Below are 27,468 nucleotides of genomic sequence, written 5' to 3'. Positions count from 1 at the left end.
TCCCTTGAGCAGAAGGCCCAAAACAGTGAGAGCCCAGGGCGGTTTGATGAAGGCAATGCAACCTGCCTGCTGTAAGCTACGAGACTTAGATATATTCTACCAATTAGGGCACATCTGTTCCAAGTGCTGAAAGGCGGGCACTGTCTCTTTAAGAGCCATCCCACTCCTCTCCTTGAGTGATGAGGGCTGGGAGCACAAGGGAGTCGAATGCTGATTAAACAGTCCTACTGCCCAGCTCTGTTAGAAAATTACTGTAATTATGATCTAGTCCCAGCAGAGGGATGAGTTCCAATCCTGCTAATAACCCTTCCAGGTGCCTCGGATTCGGAGCCCAGGGGAGGCAGCATCGACAGGGCTCTGGCTGGCACCAGGGCCAGCGATGGCCTTGCTGTCTGGCCCGTGCCGGCAAAAACAACAAAGGCAGTAGACCCCTCGTCCTATCCTGGCCTCCGGAGAGAGCAGTGGGTTTGGGTTGTGTTCTGTTTATTTATTTATTTGGTTCTTGCCCGAGCTCTTAGGAGTTGTTTTGCATGAGAAAACTTCCCCTTGAAAACTAACATGAAAGACCAGGAAGGGTAATCGCCGCCGTTGGGAGATGACAGGTGCCCAGACATTGCCCACTTCTGCCTGAGGACCGCCCAGCGCTACCCAGTACAAAGCGCAGGGAGCCAGGGCTCCCCATGGGCTGCACCTGCCCTCATGCCGTGTTTTGGTGAAGCTGGTCTCTTGCTCTGAGGTCGTACACGGCATTTCACTCCGTCCTGATCAAGAGTCCTGATCAGGGCGCCCCTTGTAGATTTCTGCCACGGGAAAGGGAAGCAAGGACCACAACAGCAGAGCTCAAGATGTGAGAGATTGGCATGCGGCTCTCTAAATCAGCAATTACAGGCTCATTCATTTGCAAACATTTTTGTAGTGTAAATCTGCAGCAGCGCAGGCAAGCGGATCTCCCAGGGGCAGAGGGGTTGGCCTGCCTGTTCTTAGATCCTGAGGAATTCGTAGCATTTCCCCCCTAGGTCTTCCCAACCTAGCAGTAAGCTTCTCTCTATCACTATAATCCAGTGGCTGAAGCACACACTTCTAGAAGGTAGGACAGTTTCTCTGTGCTTGGCCCTAAACACACCGATGTCCCAAGACCATGATTTTCAACCAGGGGTGATTTTGTTCTCAGGGAACATTTGGCACTGTCTGGAGACCATCTTGGGGTCAGAACTGGGGGTGTGGGAGGAGTACTACCAGCCTCTAGTAGGTGGAGAACGGGGATGTTCCTGAACATCTTACAGTGTCCCCAACATCGAATCACCTGCCCCCAAGTGTCAATAGTGCCCAGGTTAAGAATACCACACTGACAGAGGAAGTAGGAAGGCTCCAAGTTCTGCCCTGCCCCTGCCCCCGCCCAGCCCTACAGACGTCAAAGAAATGATGTAAAATCTCCAGATGCCAGGCGCTTTCCCAGAGGTGGGGAACGTCAGTGACGGGCCTGGCGGGGTGCCGACCAACGGGAGGCCTCCAGTACCGGTGGGTGGTGTGCATGTGCCGCCTGAGGGGTTCAAGGCGGAGCAAGGCCAGAGTGTCTGACTGACTGCGGGGGGAAAAGGGAAGTGTCTGTAGCCCATTTTCTGTTCCGTGACCTGACGAGGGGCTACAAGAGGGTCAGGGGCTCACCATCTGGTTAAGAGCGTCTACAGTGGAGCCAGATGCCCTCTTTGAGGACCAGCACTAGAGGCTTCTTGGAACTCGCTCCCATCACCGGAGGCAAGGGAGTGGCGCACGGTTGCCCAGGGCTACAAACTCACTTCCTGGCGCCTTGCCAGGTGGAGGGGTGGCCGGCCGCGTTGGGGCCCCGTGACGGAACGGAACACACACACACACAGCGGCCAACAGCCGGCCAGCCCCACGAGCAGCTTGATGCCAGAGATACCGGGCCTCTTGGAACAGTCTAGGCATCAGGAAAAGAAAGCCTCATTGGCAGAGTTTGCCTAGGAGCCAGGCTGGCAGGGGCGGGCTTCATTAGAAGGAATGTTCCCAGGTGCCGTATCCAGAGACCCAGATAATCTCTATCTACCGTCTACTCCCTCCCCAGGTGACCGGATGCCCCATTTTGCCTGATTTTTAGGGGGACCTTTCATCCTGGTTTACACCTGTGGTCTTGGCCCTGATGATCAATTATCAGTAACTGCCCCTTTTGTCTCAAAACAACCTCTGGGAACTAAGTTATATGGTTACCCTGTTAGTTGTAGTTCAGTTTCCTCTAATACAATAGTTTTTTTGGGGGGAAGCATTACAGTTATAAACGATTTTTTGGTACAAAATGGGCTACATCTTAAAATGTATTGCTAACTGAGCCCTATAGAGTTGCAAAAGAATGGTCATCGAGTCACACTAATAACAAAACCCGCTTACCAAAACAGCCTGTTTTCTGAATAGTTAGTTTTTGATAGGGAAATAGGGAGAACACTTGAAATCCCTCGAAGAAGAAAAATCTCTTTTGAGTTGCTAAGTTTCAAACTCCCTACCCAATCTCCGTAAATTCTAAAGGGAAATGAAATAGCTGGGCAGGAGGGGCGGGGGAGGAGCAAGGGACTATGGTAACCCACAAACTAGAAAATGAGTCTGAGTCACTGGGCTGTGTAGCAGAGATAATCCTCTGTGTAGACGGCTGCTTTTTCTAAATCAGCTCCACAGATTTTGCTGGTGCTCCAGGAATCAGCAAATCAATGGCACATAAGATTTATCCTTCCAGAGCGACTCTTGGTGGGGAGACTGTGGGGAGGGGCTTCTCTTTGGCCAAAGACGAAAGCACCTCTGAACTTGGCACTAAGAGTTTTGTTCTTATATGAAAACAAAAAAAAAAGAACATGCTTTGGTTTCTTTTATTTTTTTCTTTCTTGATTCTCTTCCCCTCCATTTCTCTCAGACTGGTTTTTAAATGCAGGAACGTACCAGCCCCCCCAATTCTCCGCCACCCCCAGCTGCCAACATCCCCCTGCACATGCGTGATTTTGCTCTTTGCACAGAACCACTGCTTTATTGTGATGCAAGCGACTGGCATGAAATACAGAATTTGAAAATGTGTCACTGGAGGTGTCTAGCTGCAGCCTGGCTCCGGTGATTCAACAAGCAAAGCAGCAGACTGAGAATTTCCAGGGTTGTTCATTGCATTTGCTCCTCCCCGGGCAGATTCTGTGTGGGTTTTTGTCCAAGTCAACACCTTTCAGATCCTCAGCTTTGCCACTTGCAGAGACTGACGGCAAATGAGGCGGTACAACTGAGCCAGCTAAAAAAAGAAGTGGGCGCGAACGTGAAATCTAGGCAGTTCCTCACATGCTATGTTGAGATCCAGTATCTGTCTCGAACCAGAGGGAGTGCGTCTCGTCAGGTGCAACTTTTGCCACTGCTCTCGCTTCAAATGGAATCAGACTGTCTGGGTTTAGGAAGTGAGACGCAAGAGGAATTCCCGTCTCTTTCCATTTTTATTCTCCAGGGGAACAGGTGCAGTGGGTTTTGAATTAAATACAGATTTCAACGAGAGACAACAGGAGGAGGAAATTCAGTATTGAGGTAGTGCAAAACAATGTGTCTGCTATTTTGCTCTACGGCTGAGAGAGGAAACACGCTGGGAAACGATGTTTTTAGTGAACTGTAGCTGAAAGGCTGCTTTCAGAGCGTTTAGGATTCTCAGATATCAGCTTGGACAATGGAGGCTGAACGGCACCAGCCCTGGTCAGATTACCCAGTGGATGTCACAAAGTTAGTTGTTCTGTGTGTTAGGTGTCCTTGGTGAGTTACTATTTATTTATTTGTAAGAGGCAGATATACATTTGCTTCTTAAGTTTAGATCTTTTCTTTCTTCTATTTCCTTCCTTTACATAAAATCAGGGAAGGAAAGAAGCCCCCCTCCCCTCTTTCCCCCCTATCAGAGCAATTAGTGGCTATCAGGAAGCCATCTTACATACAAATTGGTTGGATAAGTGGTCTCATGCCCCAGCTATCCAGTTAGTCACAGGCAGTAAGGTGGGGATTTGGTTAAGGGAGTCAGAGAAGTGGTCATCTAATTAGCCAGTTGCTTTCTAAGGCTGTTGGTTACAACAGTGGCCATCAAATTGGGTGGCAGCAGTTTGCGTAGGTGTGGTTTAGCTTCAGACAGACTGTAGGAATCCACTGATTCCAAAAGGTCTCCTTCAGAACCTTCTCCTGAAAGAGAATGTCCTTCAGCCTGTAGATAGTCTTATCAACCCGTCGGACTTCCTCTATCTTTTCCGGTAGCAGGTAGCAGAGTCGGAGATCGCCAGATGGCTAAGGGCCAAATTCCTGATTAGTCCATTTGTTCGTATCTTTGAGGGCCAATCCGATTTCTCTTTCTGCTGAGTTTTACAGCTAGAAGGGTCAGAGATCTGAGTGTGGTGCCCACCGCGCAGTTGATGGAGGTGCCAGAGACCTTCATAGTACAGCGCATGCTGGCCTCCAGGCATAGGAGAGACCATAGCAAGCAGGGGATTTTGTTTAAAGTGCTGGAAGCCAATGACCATGATACCGAGAGCTTCCTGAACTGTGCAGAGTGGAGAAGTTACCTTGACCTTCCTCCTTTTTCATCCTTCTTCTGACCCTGCCCCAGATGCCTGCTCTTCCTCCTCTGGTATCCCCTTTTCCAGCATCTCTCAGTCACAGAGCAGGCGCACAATGGAGCTCTCTCCTCTTCCCCACGGGCCTTCCAGCCTTGGTCCCTAGGGGTTTCTTTAAGGGAGGGAACACTCTGGGGCCATAGAAGGGTTTCTGTCTGCTTCCTTCGTTAAACACTTCAGAACAATGCCCATTGTGCTTACCGTAGGTTGGGATTGGTGCGAAGCTTCCTGAAACTGGAGGCAATTGGTTGTTTTTGGTTCATCTGCTCATCTGCTGCCACCTAGTGGTTCAGTCTCCTTTAGCGCCCTGTGTAAAGTGGAGGGCACGTTATCAACAGTTCTGTATTGCCTTTTATCTCCCTTTCTCTTTTCCTACCCCCTAGGCCTCAATTGTCCCCCTTTCTTACCTCTTCATCCATCACATACACAAAAAGCTTCCTTTTTTTTTTTTTTTTTTTTAATTCCCGGGCCAGGAAATCTGGAACTGAAGGGCTGGCATAAAATGTTCTGAGAAACTTGGGAAACACGGACAGCATCCCCGTTTGTTCTCCAGTTTCTCTCTCTTGGTGATGTGAAGCAGGTGTCTCACCACAGGGCTAGAATATGGTTGTTGCAGGGGTGAGGAGGGCTCCTGCCAATCCAGGACTGCTCAGGACTGCTCTGAACGGGCAGTTTCAGAGGTAAAATTCCTATCGCTGTTCAGTTGTACATTATCCAAAATTTCTTGGACAGTGAGTCTGGCCATAACAATAGCTAAGCCTTATTGAGCCATTGCTACGTGCCAGGCATTGTTCCAAGTACGCTACACATGTTGACTCTTTAATTTTCCCAATGACCCACTGAAACGGAGTCCCCACTAGATTCTAAGGTGGGGAAATTGAGGCATAAAACGTCAAGTAACTTGTTTGAGAGAACATATGTAGTAAATGGGGATTTGGGGTGTATTCTCATGTTCTTAACCACCTGCAGCAATCTCTTCAAGACACAGATAACCTGTGCTACGCACAGACAGCAGGGAAAGGACCGGGGCTGTATGCACGCAGGACTTCCTCAAAGCACTTCCTTGGCCCTTATCTGGGACTTGTGGTACAGGACACTTTGGTTGCTTGGGGGCGGGGGGCGGGTGCTGAAAAGGAGCTCTCCAATGTGCTGACTACAAGGACTTGCTTCTAGCCCTGTCTCATTTCAGAGTCAGCACGTTAGGAAAAATAACCAAGTATGCAGCCAGAAGAAGTCTGAGAAGCCAACCAGAAACAGGTAGGCCCGGGTTCCAGAGAGGATTCTGCCCGGAAAGATAATGGCACGTCTCCTTCTCTGCCTGAGTTTTTGTTTTCTCTCTGGCTATCCTCTTCTCCTTTGTTTGGAGGCAGCAAGAATACCTGGAACCAGCATTTTTGGTACCGCTGCAAAAAGAAGATCTGACACTATCACACACTACAAGGAACCAAATATGACGTTTATTTATGCTTTCCAAGTCAGCCGAAACAACGAGCAACTTCCTCCTCCAAAGGTTTCCTTTTCTCTCACCTTCTTTGTGGCAAGCCTGTGGAGAAGGTGGGTGTGGATGTGGGGACATGTTTAAAGGCAGATGAAAAAATAAAAGGTGGGAGAAGCTATGGCAAGGCGGGTTTTGTAACAGATCTGCTGACTCTGCCTCTTCCCACTGGTCTCACTGGTGGTTTTCAGTTACCGCGAGGTGTCAGAGGCTTGGGTCCGTTTAGTAAAGAGGAGTCCATGGCGTTGATGGGGTGTCTGGGGGATGGAATAGGAGCTCCTGATGATCAGTCTCTTCCAAAAGGCAGGACAGAGACAAGACTATGTGTCCTAAAGGAGGAAAAATACATACATTTGCTTTGATGATGCAACATAAAGACAGTTTAAAAGGGCACAAAGTAAACAGTGTCTGCCTCCTCCCCTCACAGTCATGCACTTTCTCTGTCTTTGGAGGCAACCAGTGTTACTGTCTCTGTCCTTCCAGAGATATCGTCCACACACAGAGGCAACTGGACACTCACTCCCCTGGCCGCCTTTAAAAAGTAATCTCTAGGGGCGCACGGGCGGCTCAGTCAGTTAGTGTCTGACTTCGGCTCAGGTCATGATCTCAGAGTTTGTGGGTTTGAGCCCCACGTCGGGCTCTGTGCTGACAGCTCAGAGCCTGGAGTCTGGTTCACATTCTGTGTCTCCCTCTCTCTCTGCACCTCCCTCACTCACGCAATGTCTCCATCTCTTTCTCAAAAAATGCATAAACATTTAAAAAATTTAAAAAAAAGTAATCTCTACACCCAACGAGGAACTTGAACTCACAACCCAGAGATCAAGAGTCACATGCTCTACCGAGTGAGCCAGCCAGGTGCCAGGTGTGTAGGCTTTTGTACGTGTGCAGGTGCAGCTACAGGATTAACTCCTCAATGTAGAATTGCTGAGTCAGAGAGAATGAGGAGATAAACAACTGTGTCATTAAATAAATGACAAAGCAAAGTAGAGTGAGTCTGTTTAGATTTGAGAGAAAAATCCCAACCCTTCTGCATTCGTGGCCAGGACATGAAGTCCTCATCTGGAAAGTCATAAAGTCAAACTTTGAGCGACAGGCCTGAGCTGGTGCTTTACGGTTGTACAAGGGCATCTTAGAGTAAGATCTATACCTATGTATCTCCCTCAATGAATCCACGCAGCAGCTGCTGCACACTAGAGTGGGCCCTGGTCTGGAAGATTCCAAGGACAGTTTGTGTCACTGTCACACAAGTCATCCTTCACCCCCAGCAATAAAGGCTGCTCTCATTTCAGGCCGGAAGATGGAGCTTGCGACAGCGTGCTAGCGTCCTAATTCTAAACAAAACCCACAATGCTCCAAAGTGACTCCTATTGCTACCCCGCCCAAAGCAAGCACTCACTCCACTGTTTTAAATATGATGTGGTTCTTGTTCATAAAACACAAGCCATGTTCTTTATTGCCTAGAAGTTAATTTGATTATGTTTCATGGGAATTCTTATATTGGAGACCTAGTCTTGGCCAGTCATATCATAATACATGGGCATTTGGAGGAAATGGTGCTCTGGGTTTGGGCACAGGAGATAAAGAAACCCAAATCTATTCTTGTGGCAGAAATCCCTAGTTGTTCCCCAATATGCGTTCTCCCCTTTTCATGTATTAACGAATCCTCTCCCCCCTTCACTTTTAAGCTGGACACAGGTTCTACCTAGAATAAGCCTATCTGTCCAACTTCTGGCCAATGGAGTGTAAGCAGTGGTGTGTGCAACATCTGTGAAATGTCCTTAAAACAAGCGGGTGTGCCCTTCTTTCATTTGATCTTTCCTGCTGGGCAGGCTACAGACATGAGAGCTGGAGCTGCAGCATTCATCTTGGGCCATGAGGTAAGCTTTAGAATGTTGGCCACACACAAGTGGAGCAAAAAGAGAAGATATCTGGGACCTGACACCTTGGATCATTTACCTCCAGATTTTTGCAGAAGAGAAAAATTAAGTTTCTATGCTAATTAAGTCATGAAGAAAAGCCACTTCACTGGCAACTCTTCTTCTTCACAGAGAAATGACAGCACGGTCAACAGACTTATTGGCAGTAGTTCTGATACCTGGGCCTCATCTTTCTTCCATCTCAAAGGCAGTGGTGAGATACTCCTTTGGAACAATCCCAATGAGGCTGTTCAGTTCTCCTACCCACCAGCCATACATGTTGTACTCCTGAAATGGGAAAAGAGGATGGTTTCAGCTGGAATTCGGTCACAATTCTGTTCATCTTTTACAGTGATTGCATGGGACAGTATGTTTATATTCAACAACGTAAACTTAGCACAGGCGATGCCATTGCATTGTAAAGAGCGTGTCTTTTACGAAGCAGAGTGGATCGGCTTCTTCTGAGAAAGTCGGGCATGCCCGAAATGCCAGAGCATTAAAGATATTCAGGGAATCAGGTCACAGTTCAAATCAATAGTATTTACCAAGCGCCTTCCATGTACAAAGTGCTGTTTGAGTTCCCATGAGGGATGTAATGATGGGTCAGAGCGGTGCTTGCTTCCCAGGAGCTGAGAGCAGATAGAGTAATGGGCTTTGGAGTCAGACAGACTGGGATCTAATCCCCACTTGGTCATTTCGTAGCCGTAGCCGTGTGACCTTACGTTCGCCTAGTGTTAGCTTCCTTTTCTGTAAGAGCAGGGAGAATATCACTCTCCTGTGTTGTGGGAGTACAACTGTCTGATACACAGCAGGTGCTCTAAGCATCAGATTCTTCCCCAGGAAGAGGTGGGAGGTTGACAGGTACATCAGTAATGACAGGCGGGACATAAGGGCCCCAGAGAGGGGCAAATACGAGAGGGAATGAGAGGGATTAAAAGAAGGGGTGCTCGCAGGGCTGGGAGAGGAGCACCTTGAATACAGAAGAGCTTTTCCGAAAGCACAGTGGATGTTAAACATTATGGGAGAATTTCTGAAAGAACCAGAAAATATTTTCTTTCTTTTGATGGGAGTAAAATATAGGAATACTATAGGAAATATCATGTATTCTGGTTCAGCTGGCTTTGGGGTCCCATGAAGCTACCCGTCTGCTTTTTGCACACCTGGCTGTTGAATTCTATTAGGAAAGAAAAAGAAAAGAAAGAAGGAAAACCAGGTTGGTGACACAATAAAATTTCAGGATAACTGGGTATCTTTCTGTTCTTTTTTGATAGCGTATCTCCCCACCTCCAGCTCTGCCTCCCCCTCCTTCTCAGCGGATGACCTCTTTTCCACCTTCAAAATGGAAAGAGAACCTATCAGATGTGTCAACCTTCAGCCACCAAAAGAGGACCTAACCTGTGTGGACAACCACTCTTCTTTCCCATTAAAGTGGAGGAAGTGTCCCTTCCCTGGTTTAAGACTCTCTCCCCGGGGCGCCTGGGTGGCTCAGTCGGTTAAGCACCCGACTTCGGCTCACGTCATGATCTCGCGGTTTGTGGCTTGAGCCCCACGCGCTAGGCTCTGTGCTGACAGCGTGGAGCCTGGAGCCTGTCTCTGGATTCTGTGTCTGCCTCTCTCTCTGACCCTCCCCTGCTCACGCTCTCGCTCTCGCTCTCTTAGAAATAAATAAAACATTAAAAAAAGACTCTCTCTCCCCATGTGTACTTGGGTTTCAGGCGATCCTTCACTATGTGCCCTTGCAACCCTTCCACTTTCTTTATTTCTCAGAGATGAGTTTCTGTGGAGTCTGACCTCAGCCTCTAATGTAAATGGCTCCTTTCATCAGCGCAAAATGTGTTCAAGTTTCTTTTATCTTTGAAAACATTTATTTTTTATTTTTTTAAAGTTGAGTTTTCTTTATCTTTTAAAAAATTATTTATTTTTGAGAGAGAGAGGCAAAGAGAGAGGGAGACAAGAATTCCAAGTAGGTTCTGTGCTGTCAGCCCAGAGCCCCGCGTGGGGCCTGAGCTCACAAACCATGAGATCATGACCCTGGCCGAAATCAAGAGTCAGATGCCCAGTTGACTGAGCCCCCCAGCCCCGCTTTGAAAACACTTATTAAATAGTTCCCACCACATGTCTACTTCCCATTTCTTTTCTTTTTTTTTAATTTTAAGTGTTTATTTTTGAGATAGAGACACAGAGTGTGAGCAGGGGAGGGGCAGAGAGAGAGAGAGAGAGAGAGAGAGAGAGAGAGAGGGAGAGGGAGACACAGAATCTGAAGCAGGCTCCAGGCTCTGGTTGTCAGCACAGAGCCTGACGTGGGGCTCAGACCCAAGAACTGCGAGATCATGACCCGAGCCGAAGCCGGACGCTTAACCGACTGCGCCCCCCCCCGGCGCCCCCGTCTACTTCCCGTTTCTACTTGTCGATGCCAACTGTTCATTCATAGTCACTTACTCAAAGAGTTTACCTCACTTTCTACTCCCAGATCTTGCTTTCTATTCAATCTTCAAGCCACTCGACCCAGGCTTCTGCTGAGTCACACCACGTACACACTTCCCCCATGGTCTCCTCTAACCTCCTTAATTGCTCAGACTGGATGGTACTTCTCAGTCCTTAACTTACTTGATCTTTCAGCAGTACTGGCACTATGGATCCTTCTTGAGGCATTTTCTTCTTTTAGTTTCTATGATAATTACACTCTCCTGGCTTCCCTCTTACCTCCTTGGTTGCTTCTTATTCTCCTTTGCAAGCTCATCTTTCTCTACCCTTCCTTTTAGTATGGTTGTTTCCAGCGTTCTGTCCTGGCCTGCTTCTGACTTACTGCACTCTCCCTATGCAGCTTTGATTTTGTCCCTGCTGCAGCCACCATGTAAACGATTCACAACCACGGCCCCAGCCTAGATCTAAGTGTTGGATCATAAACCCCAAGTGCATAAGTTAAGCTGCTCAAACTCAATATATCCTAAATTTACCCCGTCATCCTGCCTCTATCTCCATTCTCACTCCCCAACTATCTTTACCTCCTGTGTTCTCTGTCTCAGTGCACCATGCACTCAGTTCATCAAGCTAGAAACCCAAGAGTCATTTCCAAGTTCACCCTCCTTTTCCAGTCAGTCCTTGAGTTCTGTAGATTCTTTTCAAAGCATTACCGGAACCCATGCACTTCTCTCCATTCCCATCGCCAATACCCTATTCTTGTCACTGTCATCTCTCATGAGGACTACAGAAACAACCCCCCACAATGGTTTCTGTTTCTCCACACTTGCCTCTCCAATCTTGTCTTCATTCTGCAGCCAGACTCATTTTAATGTGCACTGATAATACCACTGCTCTGTTGAAACCCTTAAGTGCCTTCTCACTGCTTTTTTGTCAACGTCTTAACAAGGGCAGACGAGGCTGTGCATCACCTGGTCCCTCCCACTGACTGCTCAGCATCGACGTGCACCCCCTAAATCTAGTGGACTGTTGGTAAAACAGACTTTGTCTCAGTTAGTCCCGTGGGTCAGAGGCGCTCTTACCTTGAAGCCCGTCCTCTGTCTCTTTAGCCTCTACTTCCCTCCTCCCTCGTAAGCAGCCTTCAGATCTCAATTCCTGGGTTTCTCTAGATTTTCTCGAAGCCTCTCTTTGCCACTCTCTGTGTGGGGGCCCCAGCGATGTGGTCCACAGTACTGTCCCCTGGGCTTCCCCGGAAATGAGTTCACTGCACGGCCTTGTGTCTGCCCGCCTTTGCCTCAGTGCCAGTCACTAGAGGGAAAGTTCTGTGAGAGCTGGGACCTTGTTGGTTTTGTTTGCTGTTCCACTCCCAGCACTCAGCGTGCTGCCCAGCACAGAATGGGGCCAAAAAATACTTGTTAAATGAGGTTATGAAGAAAGGAAGGGAGCAGTGGGATTTATTCTGTTAGTTGAGCAGATATTCCCCTGGTGATTTAACTGGTTGTGGCAGGAAGAGAGCAAACTGCCTTCGGAGACACTTTCCCCAAATGGCTCCCTAAATACCATGAAGAGAGTCTCAGGTGCCATAATGAGTGAGACTGGGTTGATCTTAAAAAGAACAGGGAATTAGCTTTTGAAAACAGGTCTTTAAAATTTTTTTTTAAATGTTTATTTATTTTTGAGAGAGACAGAGACAGAGACAGAGACAGAATAAGAGCAGGGGAGGGGCAGAGAGAGACGGAAACACAGAATCTGAAGCAGGCTCGAGGCTCTGAGCTGAGCTGCCACTCGCCCGACGCAGGGCTTGAACCCACAAACCACGAGATCATGGCCTGAGCCAAAGCCAGATGCTCAACCAGTTGAGCCATCCTGGCACCCTTGAAAGTCAGCCCTAAATAAATGAGTCTACCACCCGGCATGCCGTCTCCCCACGCCTTCTCATTCCCTCCGTCCGCAGGCCAGCTTCTCCCTACCATCTGCACTGCCTGCTGGGAAATTACCCAGAGCTCCTTGGCCTCTGTCTGTCAGGACGATTTAAGTTCCTCTCCGTACAAGTTATGTTACTGTCCATTTTCCAACACGGAAGCTAGGGCAGCTTCCACCTTAACTTTTCTTGCAGTGTTGCCTTCTGTGTAGTGTGTCACTGGAACACCAATTCCATAAAGCCTTGCTGTGGAGGGGAACACACATTCCGTCTTCCTCTCGCACGGTTACTCATAAAAACCCTAGCTTTAGCTCTCCCGCCTCCTCACAGGCAGAAGGTGGGCACAATGTCGTTTGACAGTCTTCTGATCAAAGTCAACTTTCTGAAACGTGTGACGTGTGGTCTTCCACCCACCATATGGCGTTGTCTTCATCACCCGAGGGGCGCAGATCAGGCATTCCCTCCCTAGGGACCGGTCAAGACTCCTGACTTGGACTTGTGCTTCGTCGCATCCGCCTTTGGCTGTAATGCCAAGAGTAGGGACTGAGCCTTGGGAAGGCGCTCTCTGCCAACTTGAAGAGGGTGCAAACAGGGAGCAGATGAGCCACAGCAGGGCACCTGCAAAGGCCAGGCTCCCAGCCAGCGGGCTCTTGCTCGAGGGGAGCACTGACCCTGCCGACCGCAGATGTAGCCTCACCACAGCAGTGAGACCCGCAATAAGTGAAATCAACTCTTTGCCCTTCAAAACAAAAGAGCGGGCAGAGTGTAAGGAGGATGGCACAGTCTCAGAGACCATAAGCATCCTGCTGTGGGAGCCTAGGAGCTTAATCAAAGCACCTCCAGGTCTTAGGATCTGACTGGCTTTTCCAGATTTCATCCCTTGGTTGGAGACGCAAACAGGGCTGCAGGGCTTGAGATGTTTAAAGCATGAATGGAAAATTTCTAGCCTTCTCTTCCACTACCACCCCCCCATGCATTGCCCCAGCCCAGTCTGAACACCACGAGGTATTTTAAAATAATTTCTACTTTGATGAATTGCTGGGGAGTCCACAATTGCTCATAATCAAAGGGAGAAAAATGCAGATGAGATCCGGCCGAGAACTATCACCACCAAACGTTCATTTCACTGCACAGTGCCAAAAAGAATTAAAACAACATTAAACTCGCAGCAATCATGTTTAAGCCCTCGTTTCCAAGTGCCAAATTGCACCACTCTGGATCATACAGATGTTCGTTAATTATGCTAATTTTTATTAAACTATTAAAATGGAGAGAGTACTGGCTCAGCCAGGCAGACCCCAGCTCTGAATGAACTCTGCTCTTGTCTAGAGGTGCTAATTTACTGCATTTTTATTAAGTTGCTGATTCTTGGATTTTAGTTTTGAGATGGCAGAGAGAACTGAATTCCTGGGATCAACGTTTTCAATAAAGTGTGTCTTCTCGTACCCGGATGTTTTGAAAACCCAGAAGAAGTGCTGAGACACTCCCGGGAGACCCGAAATCCTCAACATGGAAGTGTTTCTACCTCCAAGGTGGGGATACACACCCACAATGGCAAAGAATCAGAACTGGACAAGCCCTCTGTCCTGAACTCTACATACATCGTGTATGGTAGAGCTAAGAGGTTAAATACACAAAATTGTTAACTGAAGGTGCTGGAGATAAGAATATAAAAAGATTTTTTTTTTAAAGCAAACAAATGATTTACATTGGCACTTGCTTGTCATCACAAAGTCTTTTCAGGAGCTTTTCACTCAAAAACAGTACAATGTGTGTGGTTTGTTCTCACCATTGCTATTTCGAGATTGATTACATATCCGTTTCCCTCACTACCCACCCTGTCCCATCTCCTTGAACTCTCCATATGAAGGGATCTTTTCAAAAGTAAAGGTTGGTTATTTGGACTCCCTTATCTGGTTGGAGAAGCTATTGGCCTAGATGAGCAGAACATTGAGTGAACTTGAAATAGATACAGCGCTCACCATCAGCAACAATCAAAAGTGTTTATGGGGGATTGCACACTGCCATAAAAGGATTTATGCTGCTAATCTCCATCGACAAGGAAAAAAAAACCCAACCCTACCAAACCTGCCATAAAAAGAACAGCAAATTCTATAAACAAAAAGCAGTATGGCCACCAACCACGGGCATGTCGCACAGCTTGACTCTGCCTCCAGTGGTTTCCTATTGCTGTTTATGGTTTCAAGACTATCATGGACCTCCTCAGCGCTTCTCCTGTCACAGGGCCCTGAGTCCCTGTGTGGTGCTGCAAATACCCTGTCAGTAGGTGTCAGGGGATATCAGGGGGAAAACCAGCAGGCGCCTATCATAAGCCTTAAAAGAGATTAAATACCCCTACTCCATGATTGCTACATTTTAATTTCTCTCCTCCCTGCTGGTTCCTATTTGTATAAGCTCTTCCATGGCTCCCCTGGAGTAGCACAGACATGACCTGGAATGACCATCCTGTCTTGGGATAAGAATTCAATTTCTAGGCTCAGTGAATCCTAGGCTGTTCCAACAAAAGGAAAGCACCATCCTCTAGAGCACAGATTCTTAAACTGGAGTCTGTGAAGCCCCTGGCCTGTCCATGGATGGACATGAAGGGATCTTTGAGCTCCTTGAAATTGGTGTAAAATTTTGTGGGCACGTGTACATGTGTCTTGTCCCTGGGGTGAGGTCCAGAACTTTTGTCAGATGCTCAAAGGGTTTATGGGCCCTCCACAGTTGATGAGCCAGTGCTCTCGGGGGGAAAATACAATGATCTCTCTGTGGCCTGGATCTGCATTTTGGCCCAGTATGGCCATCTCCATCCACCCTCTCCCCAGCCAATGCTTTCCAAAACACAGTGGAAGGAAATCAAGAATCTGGTTCCTAAAAAAAAAAAAAAAAAAAAAAATTGAATCTGATTCCTGCCATGCTGGCGTTCCTAGGCTTCAGCCTTCCAGCTGCAGAGTCTGTTCCTTCTTCTAAGGCCCCATCTCTTTCTCTCTTTTTTCTTTTACTATTGAGGTATAATAGATGTACAATGTTATTTTACTTTCAGGTGTACCACGAAAGCACCATCCCTTTAACTGTGACTTAGAAGTTGTGCTGTCTTCCCATTGCCCCCATTCAAGTCTACATGATGGCTTTCGGAGCAAGCTGCTGGCCATGGTCTACCCTGAGAATGTTCCTAACAGGAATGTTCTCTGTTCACATTGAATTGGGCTTCGATAAGCCTCCATGGAACAAGATTCCCGGAAAATGTCTCACATTTTGCTCTTTTAACCATCGAAGTTCACTATATCAGTGCGTGTAAATAAGAGAATTCCTCTTCAAGAGAACAATCAGTCAGCCCCTGACATGAAAGATCGATAGACGCTTGATATATGCCTGGGAAGGGCCAATCAATCACAGAATTATTGGTTTATGATTGCTTATTTCTCTTATCAGTGCTTGTGCATCCGACATCATCATTAGTAAAGATGGGAAATTCGAATTCCTGAGCAGAGTAGACTGTAATATTCCACGGTCAGCCAAAAACATCGTATTTTTAGTCTTGGATTGGCCTTCAGTTTCTCTGCTCCTAAAATCCAGCTTTGGAAATTTAATGCTTTCTGAGGAGGTCATAAATTATTAAATAAATTGAGGGCTCTAACTCAGCACCCTTCCAACTGCTGAGGAGAGCAAGGCGGGGGACAGGGATCGTTCACCAAAGACAAGCAGGTGCCTGCTTTTCAGAAGAGGTTTTGTGGAGAGATTCTGCAGAAGGAAAAAGGAAGGGGTCAGTTGGGTGGACGGTGGTGGGATTTGTGATGTTGGAAGCTGTTGGAGGACCGGAGTGCTAAGCGCTCAGTGGAAACCTTGGGTAGCCTGGCTGCCTCCCTTGGCTGTTTCACACCATGTTTTAAGTTCTTGGCAGTCATTTTCTCTTTTTTTACATTATTCAGAGTTTTGGTCTATAAATCATAATAAGAATGAATCGTTAAATTTGTCTCAGTTGAACCAGTTTTATTTACTGTTACATTTCAGGGAACTTGCTAACCTGGAAGTTGATGGGCCTGGACTGGGAAGGAGGGAAAAGTATGTGAGGGTGAGAAAGGGGGCACAGAAAGGCTGGGTGGTCACCAACAGCAGGTGGGGGGCGCATGGTGACAAGTGTACATCTGAGAGTTGGTGTTCTGGGGAGGACTGTGTCAGCTAGATGGAGGGGCCGGGAGCACTGAGCACAAGGGGGGAAATTCAGCCTCAAGTCTGGAGCTCATGTTCTAAACTGGGTGTGAGTGGATAAGGATCACGTCGAGGCCAGGCTGGTATGCGGGACCTGTGTGCACAGACTGGACATTGCTGGTGACAGTGTGTGCACAATACAGAGTGTGCACGACAGAAAAATGGTAAGCTGTGAAGGTAAGAGGGAAGGCAGGACGAGAAATGAGAAAGAGACACCCGCCTTGAACTTTGCCTAAAAGAGAGAGTAAGGATAAAGGGAAGGTAAACACTTTGCAGATGGGAGAAAACAAGGTGCCAAGTGCAGAATTCAGGAACAATAGAGACGAGACGGCAGCCTTTCGGAGCTGATAGAATTGTGATACCATGTGAGACCGGCGTATTAATATGTATTCCATAAACCGCAGCTCACAGCTCTGCACCGCTCTGTTTTGCTCTGACCGCAGTACCAGCCTCAGGCACCACAACACAATTTGGAAACAATGTGACGGAAATGTTTAATCTGCTCGGCCCATCTGTGCTGCGTATTTCTCCAGATCTCCCTGAGAGAGGCGCCTTGAATCTCCACATTGCCTTTAATATTCTCCTAAATCACCTCCCCACTGCACTTCAAGGGCCATTGCTACAATATCACAGGTTCATCTAAAGTGCAATGGGGAGGGGGGTTGGGGGGGAGGCACAGGCCAGGATATTTTTTATTTTAAAATAATTTCCAGAGATCGTCTTTTCTGCTTCCTTAAAAAAAAAAAAAAAGAAGAGGAAACGTTATTCTTCGATTGCCGTAAGGTTATTGAGGTTGTTTGGTACAAAACAGGGTAGGATAGAGTGGAATCATTCTCCAAAGAATTATTTTTATTAATCTCGATTCCCTCAATTGGACATGGGAGGGGGCGAGCAGATGCTTGTTTTCTCTTAACTCTTTTTCTTGCACCTTGCGAGGGTGATGTGTGCATTTGGGGCTGGTGCCTCTCTGCTTTATGCTCTCTGCATGGAGTATTGGCTTAACTCAGCCTTGCTCCAAACAAAACCATCTTGTTCAGGATAGGTACACTCTCGGTCCCTGCTCAGCTGAACGCCCTCACCAGAAAGGGACGCTGTCCATATTGTTAATTTCAGCTTAAAACCTTAGGTTTTCTCTAAGTACAGATGTTGAGCATCAGCTTTCTGCCTTTCCCACACTTGATTCTGGCAGATTCAGTGACTTGGGGCGAGGAGATAGGAAGCTGGGGTAGCTTTCGGAGAAAGAGGGGATGACAAGTCACCATGTTCTAGACCGGAGACAAATGAGAGAGGGTTGCACATCACCAGGAAAATTAGGATTCCTTTTGCTTTGTGAATTAAAGAAATGAATAATTTAATCCTCAAGATTGTTCCGGCGAGGGAAAGGCAGCGTCCCAGTTGCGGAGCCCTACAGCCTGTCGGTGTGTTACATCATCTGCACACATAGGCGTTTCCATGACAACCGCTTATAGCTTCATTTCCTGGATCCCTCTAGGGGGTGTCACAGCCAGATCCACCTGCTTTTCACCCTACCCTCGGTGGGGTCATGGTAAGGTCGCCAGAATAAATGAACGCGGGTACTAATGATCTGTTTACTGCTGTTTATGCTCTGTGTGTGTCAGGGGCACGCACATTTAGAGAGCTCATTATGGTTGCAATTAGAATGCACCATCGCTAGATATTTAACTCCTTTTTCTTTTAAATTAGCATTTTAATAACATTCTTTGAGCAGAGAAACAAAATGACCATTTTTCACGGACAAACTTCTAGCTGTAGGTGCAACTTTAATGGCAAAGTTGTGAAGGGGAAAGAAGGGAGGGGAAAAAAAAAGGCCATTTTTACTACTTTCACCCTCCTCCTTACCGAAAGGATATTTTTATTTGCTTTCTAACACACTCAATTTCCTAAATTTGTTTTGAATCCAATTATTTTGGGTGGTTGAAAGTACCGCACTCTTGTTGGACGGAAATTAGCAGCGATTGAAATTAACTTTCTATGTGACCTGTGAAAGGGGCTAAAATAATTACAACCTTGTATAAGAAACACTCTCTCCAAAAGACCTTTGCTGTAGGATCAGGCTGTGATCTGAGCATACCGTTATTGGAATATCTTTACACAGCAATTGCAAAGGCTATTTTCTTTAAAAAGGTGATCGCAACGATTGTTTCTGTTTTCAAATTCTTAGTATTGTCTCATAGAGGATAAATGATGACAAAAACTTGTCGTTAGAGGGAGGATAAATAACAAGCAGAAAGAATGAAAATAACAGCACGGCGTCATTGACCCTTTAGATATGGTGAGATCTTGGAGCACAGAAAAGCAAGAGAGAGACAGAACCAGAAAGATACAATGTAGAGACCCTCCCGCTCAGGATGTTTCATAAGGCACCGTGTTTTAGGAATCAGCCAGCACCTTTGCTAGGTGTTTACAGATGCTCTGTGTGTGTAAAGTACAGTGAAAAATAACAATTTGAATGTTTCGATTATCTTTCCCAGTCCGTTCCATTTTCGTTATTTATTTCCTATAAATCGGGACCTTACTGAACATAATTCTGCAGACAAGGAGGTGGATGGGACAGCCAATGTGAACGAGGAGATAGATGGTGGGTGCGTGTAAGATAGATGTGATGCGTTTATGAAAAGGAGCAGTATGTCTGCATGTGAACATTCACAAAGTAGAGCAAGCAAGCGTGTAAACTATAATGGGTATTTATAGGTGGAAAAAAAGGTGCAAGGAAGATTGCACGGGAACAAGCATACCGAGCCTGAAAAGGGGTTTGCTTTTTTTCCTACCCTCTTGGAATCCACGTCCAAGTTCTGCTAAGATGTCCCATGCTTGCTGCGGCTCCCGTGAAAACTCAAGCCTTTCCATGACAACAGACGGGGGAGACTTCACAGCCAGAAGACACAGGAGGTCAATAGTTGAAGAGCAAGAGTTAGAGAGCGAGATCTTTATTGACATTAAAACAATCCCACTAAAAAACCCAAAACGATAGGAGGAAAATATTTAAAGACACAGCAGGAAAAAAAAAGAGCTTTTATAAGAATGCAGGTTTAAAAATGTTTATGCTGTTGTATCAGCCTAGTTGCACCTTAGAATCTGCCATTTCATAAATAAAATACGGAAGGCATGGACTATAATTTGGTGATAGCTACCCCAGGACATATCCAGATGCACTTCTGTTATTTTAATTAAATACTGCATTATGGTTTGTGAGAACTACATAGCTACAGCGTAAATGAATTCGGAATTAAAGTGTTACTTAGGCATCCAGTAATTTTTGTTTCGTTCCTCAGTTTTACAAAGCAAATAGCTATAAAATCAAGATGTTTGTTCATTTACAGATGGAGTAGGATTGTTGTTGCTGTTTTTTTTTCCCCCTCTCCTTAATCCTCATGCACAAAAAGAAGACAGAGCTCAGAGGCTGGCTCCAAACACTCCCAGCTTATGAGCCACATCACAAAGAAAAACACATCCTCTTGACTATAATGTGAAATGCTGAATATTAATTGCTGGTATTATGCTTATCTTTCTAGCCGGGTTCTGTCTTTTAACAATTATTCTGATGGGCTGCAGTCTTGCTCTGCCAGGAGATTTTTCTCCTTTGTTTAACAGTTAAAAACCTATTGGATTTGATTTTATTAAAAAAGAATCTTAAAGTTCACAATGCTCCTTGCAAGTTTTAGTATCTGGGACTCTTCCCAAATGCAGAATATTAGTGGAACAGAAAAACTGCCGAAGGTCTTTGCCAAAAACAAAACAAAACAAAACAAAAAAACCCAACCCCCCAAAACGATGCACATTTCTGCATCTAAATGAAAAAAATATTTTTCATTCTGGCAATATTAATGTTTCCTTAATGAAACTGGAGAGGGCATTACAATTTGATAGAATCAATTGGTTAGTTTAAATGTCACTTCACTAGCAAATCATGGGAAAGGTTCAGAATAGACGCATCTAACAGGCACAGAATTTTCGCTCAAAATTAATATGGTAGAGTAAAAGGATTTTTGCTCAAATCTGAGGATTTAATTGTATCTTTAATGTGTCATATGTCAAGATGAAAGTTTTTAAATAGCAAGTTTTCTGAAACTGTTGTCTATTATTTCTAGTTTGAGGATCAATATAATCTTTTTATTAGCCCCCAAATACCATACCTCTGGCAGTGTCTGCTAATTTTATCTTTTCTGTGTTCTCACCAATTGCCCGCCCCCAACTAATCCTATAAACTGCTTGGAAGTTACTGCTCTGTATGTTTGCAATGAGGCTATAATTGGCTTTTAACATTTTGCTAGTTTAGTTGGAGAGCCGGATCTGTACACTACCAAGAAACACTGGCAGGCAGAGGTTTGGGGAGGCTGAGCTCCTTTTGAGAAAATAATTACACAGAAACAAAGCTTTTGTGACTCCTTTTAAATAGAGCATCTCACCAAAATGTCATCCAGCCTCTTTGGCAGATTAGTGAGGAGTTTATTACTAAATCTCTGTCTAATAAACGTGCAGTTGACTCTGGAGGAGACGCGTGTTACAATACTGGCAGTGGGAAATGGCGGGAATGTCACAGTTAAAGACACAAATTTTCCCCATAATATATTCGAATGGAAACCTCTGAATCCAATACTACATGGGCATATCTAATAAATTCACAATATTTCAGTCTCAACAGCCTTCACCGGTTAGTTTTAAAGATTTATGTGGTAAAAAATTACTCAGTGATGAATATGGTTTATTCTGTGCAGTATTGGAGGTATAAGGAATTAAACTACCGTCTTTAACAGTGAATTTATTATTACCTCTGTCAAAAGACGAAGCCTTTAACAGCATTTGTTATAAATTCATTGCAAAATAAATGGCTGGAATTTTTTTTACACGGGAGTTTGTGAAGCATCGGGCGATTCTGGGCATTAACCTAACCCTGCCATGACTTATATGGTTCTCGGTAAACATTTCTGTCTGGGCCTCATAGTTAATTACCTGATTTGGGACTTTCCACCTGACTGAAAGGTGTGTGTGTGTGTGTGTGTGTGTGCGCGCGCGCGTGCGTGTGTGTGTGTGTGTTTAGAAAGTATGTGTGTGTGTGTGTGTGTGTGTTTAGAAAGTAAAGGCTCCTGTCCAAGACAACAGTTTAAGAGTAAGGAGAATAAAGTGGAAAATCCCAATCTTATTCTCTCTTTAAAAAATGGGTTTTACAATAAATGGCCAGAGTTTGGGGGAGAGGGTTGATATGCAGTTGGGGCTCTTGTTAGCAGGTTTATATGCATGCATATGCACACACACACAGGCATCCTCTCCCTTTTGTCCTCTCTTGGAATGGGTGTCCCCTCATTTATAAAAATTACCTGGAAGGAATGAGGCTGCCAGGGTTTGTTCTAGACGATTGGTCCTGTCTGGGGGAAAGGAATGGGCTCCACTGAATCTGACCGGTGTATGACCGTTGCCTTCCAGCTGACCCCAAATCCCATTCCCATCCTCCTAACTCTATAGACTCCCATTGGGGTTATTAATGAGAGAAAACACCATCATCATCATCATCTTCGTCATCACAGCACAGCGCTGACCTGCTTGTTAACATGAAATGGGGTGGTGGGGACAGGTTCTGCTTCTCTTTCGTATCATCATAAATAAGAAAAGATATTTTCTGACGGTATCCCCTTCACTTGCCCCCTTTGGTTAGGTCAGAGGTGAATAATTGCTCTTTGACAGGCATTGATCAGTTTCATCACACTGTTTGGGCAGCCTGCGCCCCAGGCCTGTGTTCTCACCACTTCCTACCCCTGCATTACCTCCCAAATAACCCGCCCATCCCCCCACTCAGCCTGTCTGAGGGTAATGGTGCTTGAGGAAGTCCTAAATGGACACTAGATGTCACCAAACACCTCCTTTCCTTCTGAGCCCTGGAATTTAAAAACCGGAAAAAAAAAAAAAAAGGAAAGAAACCCAACCTTTCATTTAAAGCCAATTGAAGGAATTAACTTATCAGTTTTTATGAGGCTTGTTGTCACATCCAACTAAGCACACTTAGAAGAGGAAGTACAGCTGCATTCAGATAATTTTTACAACATACAAATCTCTTTTGGAGGAGATGGGGTTAAGGGAGGGGAGAGGCCCACATTCCTTAAGCAGTCCTTTGAGGGAGTAGGTGGAGAACGCGGGGCTTTAAAGACCCGATCATAACAGACGCAGCACAGTCCAGGCGTGCCGGGAACAGCCCTGCTGCATTCAGATTACAAGGAGCTGGGTTTGGAGCTGGGATCCAGCCTAACTCTAAGTAGCTTCAATCCCTCACTCTACGCTAAATGTCACTCCGGTGACAGAGTCGGTCTATCATCATCCTCATAGGGCCCAAAGCCATTTGACAGCATCACGAGTTTGATGTTACACTTGACTTTGCCTGTAAGGCTCTCCGTTTCCACGTTAACTGCACCCGCAGGGAATACAACAGAAGCCTGGTGTGTTTGGTGCATGAGAACATCTTCCCACCCCAGCTAAGCCACCGTATAATATAAACCTTCTGTGGTACCCAGCCCAACTGGCTGTCCTGAGGCTGCTGCCATGGGGGTAAGTAGTGGCGCAAATCTTGGAGGAGTCTCAGGCCAACAACTGAGGCACATCACATAAGCCCAAGAGATGTAGCCTACCGACTCAGTTTACCTTAAATAGAAGATCTCATTCAGGGACCTTGTCTCCTTTCTAGTCAACTGAGAAAGAGATTCTCTTTTTCTCTTTAATTTGCCTTTATCTGCTGGAGCATAGGAGGCCTAATGTTTTTTTTTTTTTGAAGTAATCTCTGCACCCAACCTGGGGCTCGAACCCACAACCCTGAGATCAAGAGTCCTTCGCTCCACCGACTGAACCAGCCAGCCAGGCACACCCAGGTGGGTGGATTTTTAAATGGGCATTTATTGGAGTTCTCTCACATAGCTGAACAAGCACCTTTATTCCTTAGAAAGAAGGTTCTCTAGTGAGAGACCTAGGAGCCAGCAAGAGTCACTTCTCTGAAAGTTGGGACTTGTGACTCATCCAAATAGGGGTTTTGTATCTCCCTTTCTTCCGCTTAAAATAAATGCCCATAGCAGTGCTGATCCACAGAAGGGTCTTCGGGCCTGCAGATAAAAGGAACTGAGCCAGGGCGCAGCGATACTGCATGGAGGGTGATTCAGCACCTGCCCTGTCATGCCTGGTGCCCAGGCTGAATGGATTTTTGGAGTACACCTGTTGTTGAACGCCAGCCAAGTACTGATGGCCACTAACCCCCAAATCACTGTTCCCCGCTGTTGATGTTTGGAATGTCAGACAGGACTGAGCAGCAGCCGGCGTGTATTTCAAACACAGCAGATGGATTTTTATATTAGCTCCTATTTCATGTTCAGGCAGAGCGACCGCCACACTAAAACCGCAGCCTCAGTGCTGCCGAGTTTGCTTCTGTGAGATTAATTCTGTGAAATTAATTGGGACAAGATTGAAAAGGAAATTAAAATGCAGCTGAGTGAACAGGCCTTTCAAACACCTTTTTCCTGCTCTATTCAAACTTGAATTCTGCGGTGGTCGCAGGCATCGCGGGAAGTAATTTACGAGAGGCAGGCTCTCCGGAGCCATCAGTTACGTATGAGGAGAGCTGCAAAAGCGCCACAATCTGGAGCCACTGAAGAGCGCTAAACACCCCGCTGTGGCCTGAGCTGCGTCCCTGCATCGGTGCGAGCGGAGCTCAGTTCCTGTACCAGAAAAAGCTGTTCAGAATGTATCCGGGCCCAGAGAACATCCGCTGGACGCACAGATCTGCCTTGTTATTAAAATCTCCCTTTAATATATTTTAAGACCCAAATTGGAACGCGGTGAATTAAGTGGGCATGAAACTGCATGAGGCCTAGGAATACAGGGATGTGTTAGGGGAGGTCAGCGGGCTCCGGCTGACGGTGCCCCCGTTGGTTACTGTTTCAGAGCCTGGATACTTCAGGCTCTGGCCTCTCATCAGATGAGAAGTCTGAACAACCCATCAATTTTGTCAGTGACACAATCTATCAGATCAGGAAAGGCTGGGAGGATTTCCACATAGGCCTCTGCACTAGATGGCTTTCTATTTCCAAGTTAGAAGCTTTTGTGCTTTTGAGTGTCTCTATGAAGAGTTCTCGGCAGGACAGGCTGCCTGGTTTTCCCCTATCCCTTCATCAACAGTTTATTGAACTCCTACTGTGTACCCAGTATTGACCCCAGAAGTTTACTTTCTTGCTAGTGGAAAAGAGCTGAATATAATAATAGTTGCCATTTCCTAGGTGTGAGGCATTCCTTTACACACACTCTCTAGGGCAAGCATCATAACGCATATGAAAGGAAGTTATCCCAATTTTTACAGATGAGAGAACTGAAGATTAGCAGGATTGAGTGACTTTGCTCAGGGTCACATAAGTAACTCATCTGTTACTGACCTTAAGAATGGGACAGGTGATGGGTAATTGGTGTTCTTCTTGCCCAGCCAATCATCCTCTCTGGAAATTTTAATTTTTTTAAATGTTTTTATTTATTTTTGAGAGAGAGAGAGAGAAAGAGAGAGAGAGAGAGAGACAGCATGAGCAGGGGAGGATCAGAGAGAGAAGGAGTCACAGGATCTGAAGACAGGCTCCAGGCTCTGAGCTAGGGGTCAGCACAGAGCCTGATGTGGGGCTTGAACCCACAAACCATGAGATCGTGACCTGAGCCGAAGTTGGACACTTAACCAACTGAGCCACCCAGGCGCCCCTGGAAATTTTATTTTAAAAAGGACAGATAGCTCTTTTTCTGGGATCATTCTTGCCTAAAGACCTTAGGCCCTAACAGCCTCTCCTGGCCCTAGTGTTCTAGGATTCAAGGTTGGGTCATGTAGCTATTAAGAACAGCAGGGAGCAGCAGACGCCCAGGAATAAAGCCCCCCACCTCACCCCACTTCCTCAGCCAGGGGCCGCTGCCTTCTTAACCTGCTCCCACAAGATTTCTTTTCTTTTTTTAATATATCTTTTTTTTTAAGTTTATTTATTTGCTTTGAGAGAGAGAGAGAGAGAGAGAGCGAGAGCGAGCGAGCAAGCAGGGGAGATGCAGAGAGGAAGGGAGGGATCCCCGGCAGGCTCCATGCTGCCAGCTCAGAGCTCGACACGGGGCTCAAATTCAGGAACTGTGAGATCATGACCTGGGCCGAAACCAAGAGTTGGACACTTAACTGACTGTCCCAACATATTTCTTTTGTCATGTAGAGAGAGAGGGGGAAACCAGAGGCATTTACGAAGGCCCAAACCAAAAGAGTTTATAATTGAAAATTTTAAATTCATTTCATCTGAATACATAATTAAAGCTAAATGCATTTTTTTTGGGTGTGGACTTTCTTTAGCAGTTTTGCGGGGGCTGCCTCATCTTGTTTACAACAGGAATGCTTGAGGTGGAAGGAAACTTCGAGGTCACCCAACACAACTCCCTCACTTTACAGGTGAAGAACTGGGCGAGGCAAGCTGGGCTGCCTCAGTTGTGTCTTGTCTTCTGTTTTTGGGGGAAATGGACTTCTCCAGGTCCTGAACCAGCAGGCCTTTCTTCCCTTAACAAAGGTTTTATTGGCTAGAGAGAAAAGTAACACAAAGGTTTCTAGATATCATTTTTCTGGACTAACCTCAAGTTGGGTCAGTTCTTTTCCTCCAAGTGTGACAGGCAGGTTGCAGAGGATAACTGATTCCAACCAAGGAAGCTGGTTGGGGTTAAAGTGGAATGAATTTAGGGTTCATATGAGAAAAAAAATGCGGAGGCTAAGAGTTATGGAAGGTCTGAAAAGACAAACACCTAATGGTAAAGAGCTCTCCTTTCCTATCTGTCTGAATTGTTTCATTTGTGCTTCTTAGAGGCAAGGGAATGGATTGGGTGGCCTTTTAAGGTTCCTTCCTGTCCAAGGACTGTTATTGAGTTAGGTGATATAATAAAGGTAAATCCAATCCAAAATGTTCCCCAAGCCAACGTTAAGTGGAATGAAGCTTTATGAGGGAACCTCCAGTTGAGTTTCTAGTTTCTCATTTCCTCCTCTGACATGCAGGGATTAACAGCGTGGAGGAGGGAGGCAGCTGGTGGAGCTTTTGGGGGGAGAGATGCGTCGCAACAACGGTAAGGGAGGAAAACAGACTTAAGGCCTTCCAAAAGATGGAGAAAGAAACCACGTAGAGCCAGAACAGCAAGGTACACTCCTTGAATCAGACTTTGATATGTTAGCCTTCCGTGAGGGAGGAGGGGAGGGGAAACTGGTAAAAAAAAAAAAAAAACAGGTAGGGGAGGCGCTCCATGTTCTTTGGTATCTCTTAAAAATACAACAGCCATGGTAACTGCAGACAGCTCTGTACTGCAGGGCAAGCCACCACACAGCCCCTTCTAAATGGAGGAGAGGGACCCCCAGTGAGAAGCCATTAACAAAGGCAAAAAAGACATGCAAAACAAACAAAATAATCAGGACCCAGAGAGAAGGCCAGCAGACAGTCTGGCTCTGCTCTGCCCCTCCTCCTGCTGCAGGCACCTCAGACAATGTACACAGTTAATTTGTTCACCTGCAGGCTCTGGGCAAACAGAGGCCTGGTCACACCTGAGTGGATAACTCGATTACCCCTGTAATGCCAGCGTGGTAATGTACACAAATCCTATTACAAGGCAAACCTTGCTTTCGGGCATTTGAAATACCAATCAGGCCAATGTCCACTCCCTTCTTTGCTTCCAATTTATTCTTGGTGTATTGGAGCTGCACCAGAATGGCACCAGGATAGCACTGAATTAGGACTCTGGAAGAAATCACTAGAAGATGGTGATCTCAGTCAGCAGGGCTTGCGGGCTCCCCACTCTTCTGCCAAAGGTCGGGGTCTGAATTTGGTCCTCATTCAAAGGGAACTTGTT

General features: G+C 46.1%; 1 protein-coding gene and 1 long non-coding RNA gene across 2 annotated transcripts in view; one reads left to right on the top strand and one right to left on the bottom strand.

Annotated features, from left to right (window-relative positions):
- The first annotated feature begins 5,798 nt into the window (after nucleotides 1-5,798).
- On the top strand, nucleotides 5,799-6,238 carry LOC115282827. Its single transcript, XR_003904759.1, has 2 exons — nucleotides 5,799-5,879; nucleotides 5,993-6,238. It is a non-coding gene; the product is annotated as an uncharacterized LOC115282827 (long non-coding RNA).
- SKAP1 (src kinase associated phosphoprotein 1) overlaps nucleotides 6,058-27,468 on the bottom strand; it is a 275,716-nt gene continuing 254,305 nt past the window's right edge. Inside the window, exons 12-13 of the mRNA XM_029929018.1 lie at nucleotides 8,213-8,321; nucleotides 6,058-6,446 (exon numbers count right to left, since the gene is read on the bottom strand). Coding sequence (XP_029784878.1) covers nucleotides 8,220-8,321 — 102 coding nt within the window. The 3' untranslated portion in view covers nucleotides 6,058-6,446; nucleotides 8,213-8,219. The remainder of the gene's footprint in view (nucleotides 6,447-8,212; nucleotides 8,322-27,468) is intronic.

Source organism: Suricata suricatta, chromosome 17, assembly GCF_006229205.1.
Source record: "Suricata suricatta isolate VVHF042 chromosome 17, meerkat_22Aug2017_6uvM2_HiC, whole genome shotgun sequence".
In the NCBI taxonomy this organism is placed as follows: domain Eukaryota; kingdom Metazoa; phylum Chordata; class Mammalia; order Carnivora; family Herpestidae; genus Suricata; species Suricata suricatta.
The sequence above is the reverse complement of the archived record's forward strand: the minus strand, read 5'-3'. Positions and strand labels throughout refer to the sequence as shown.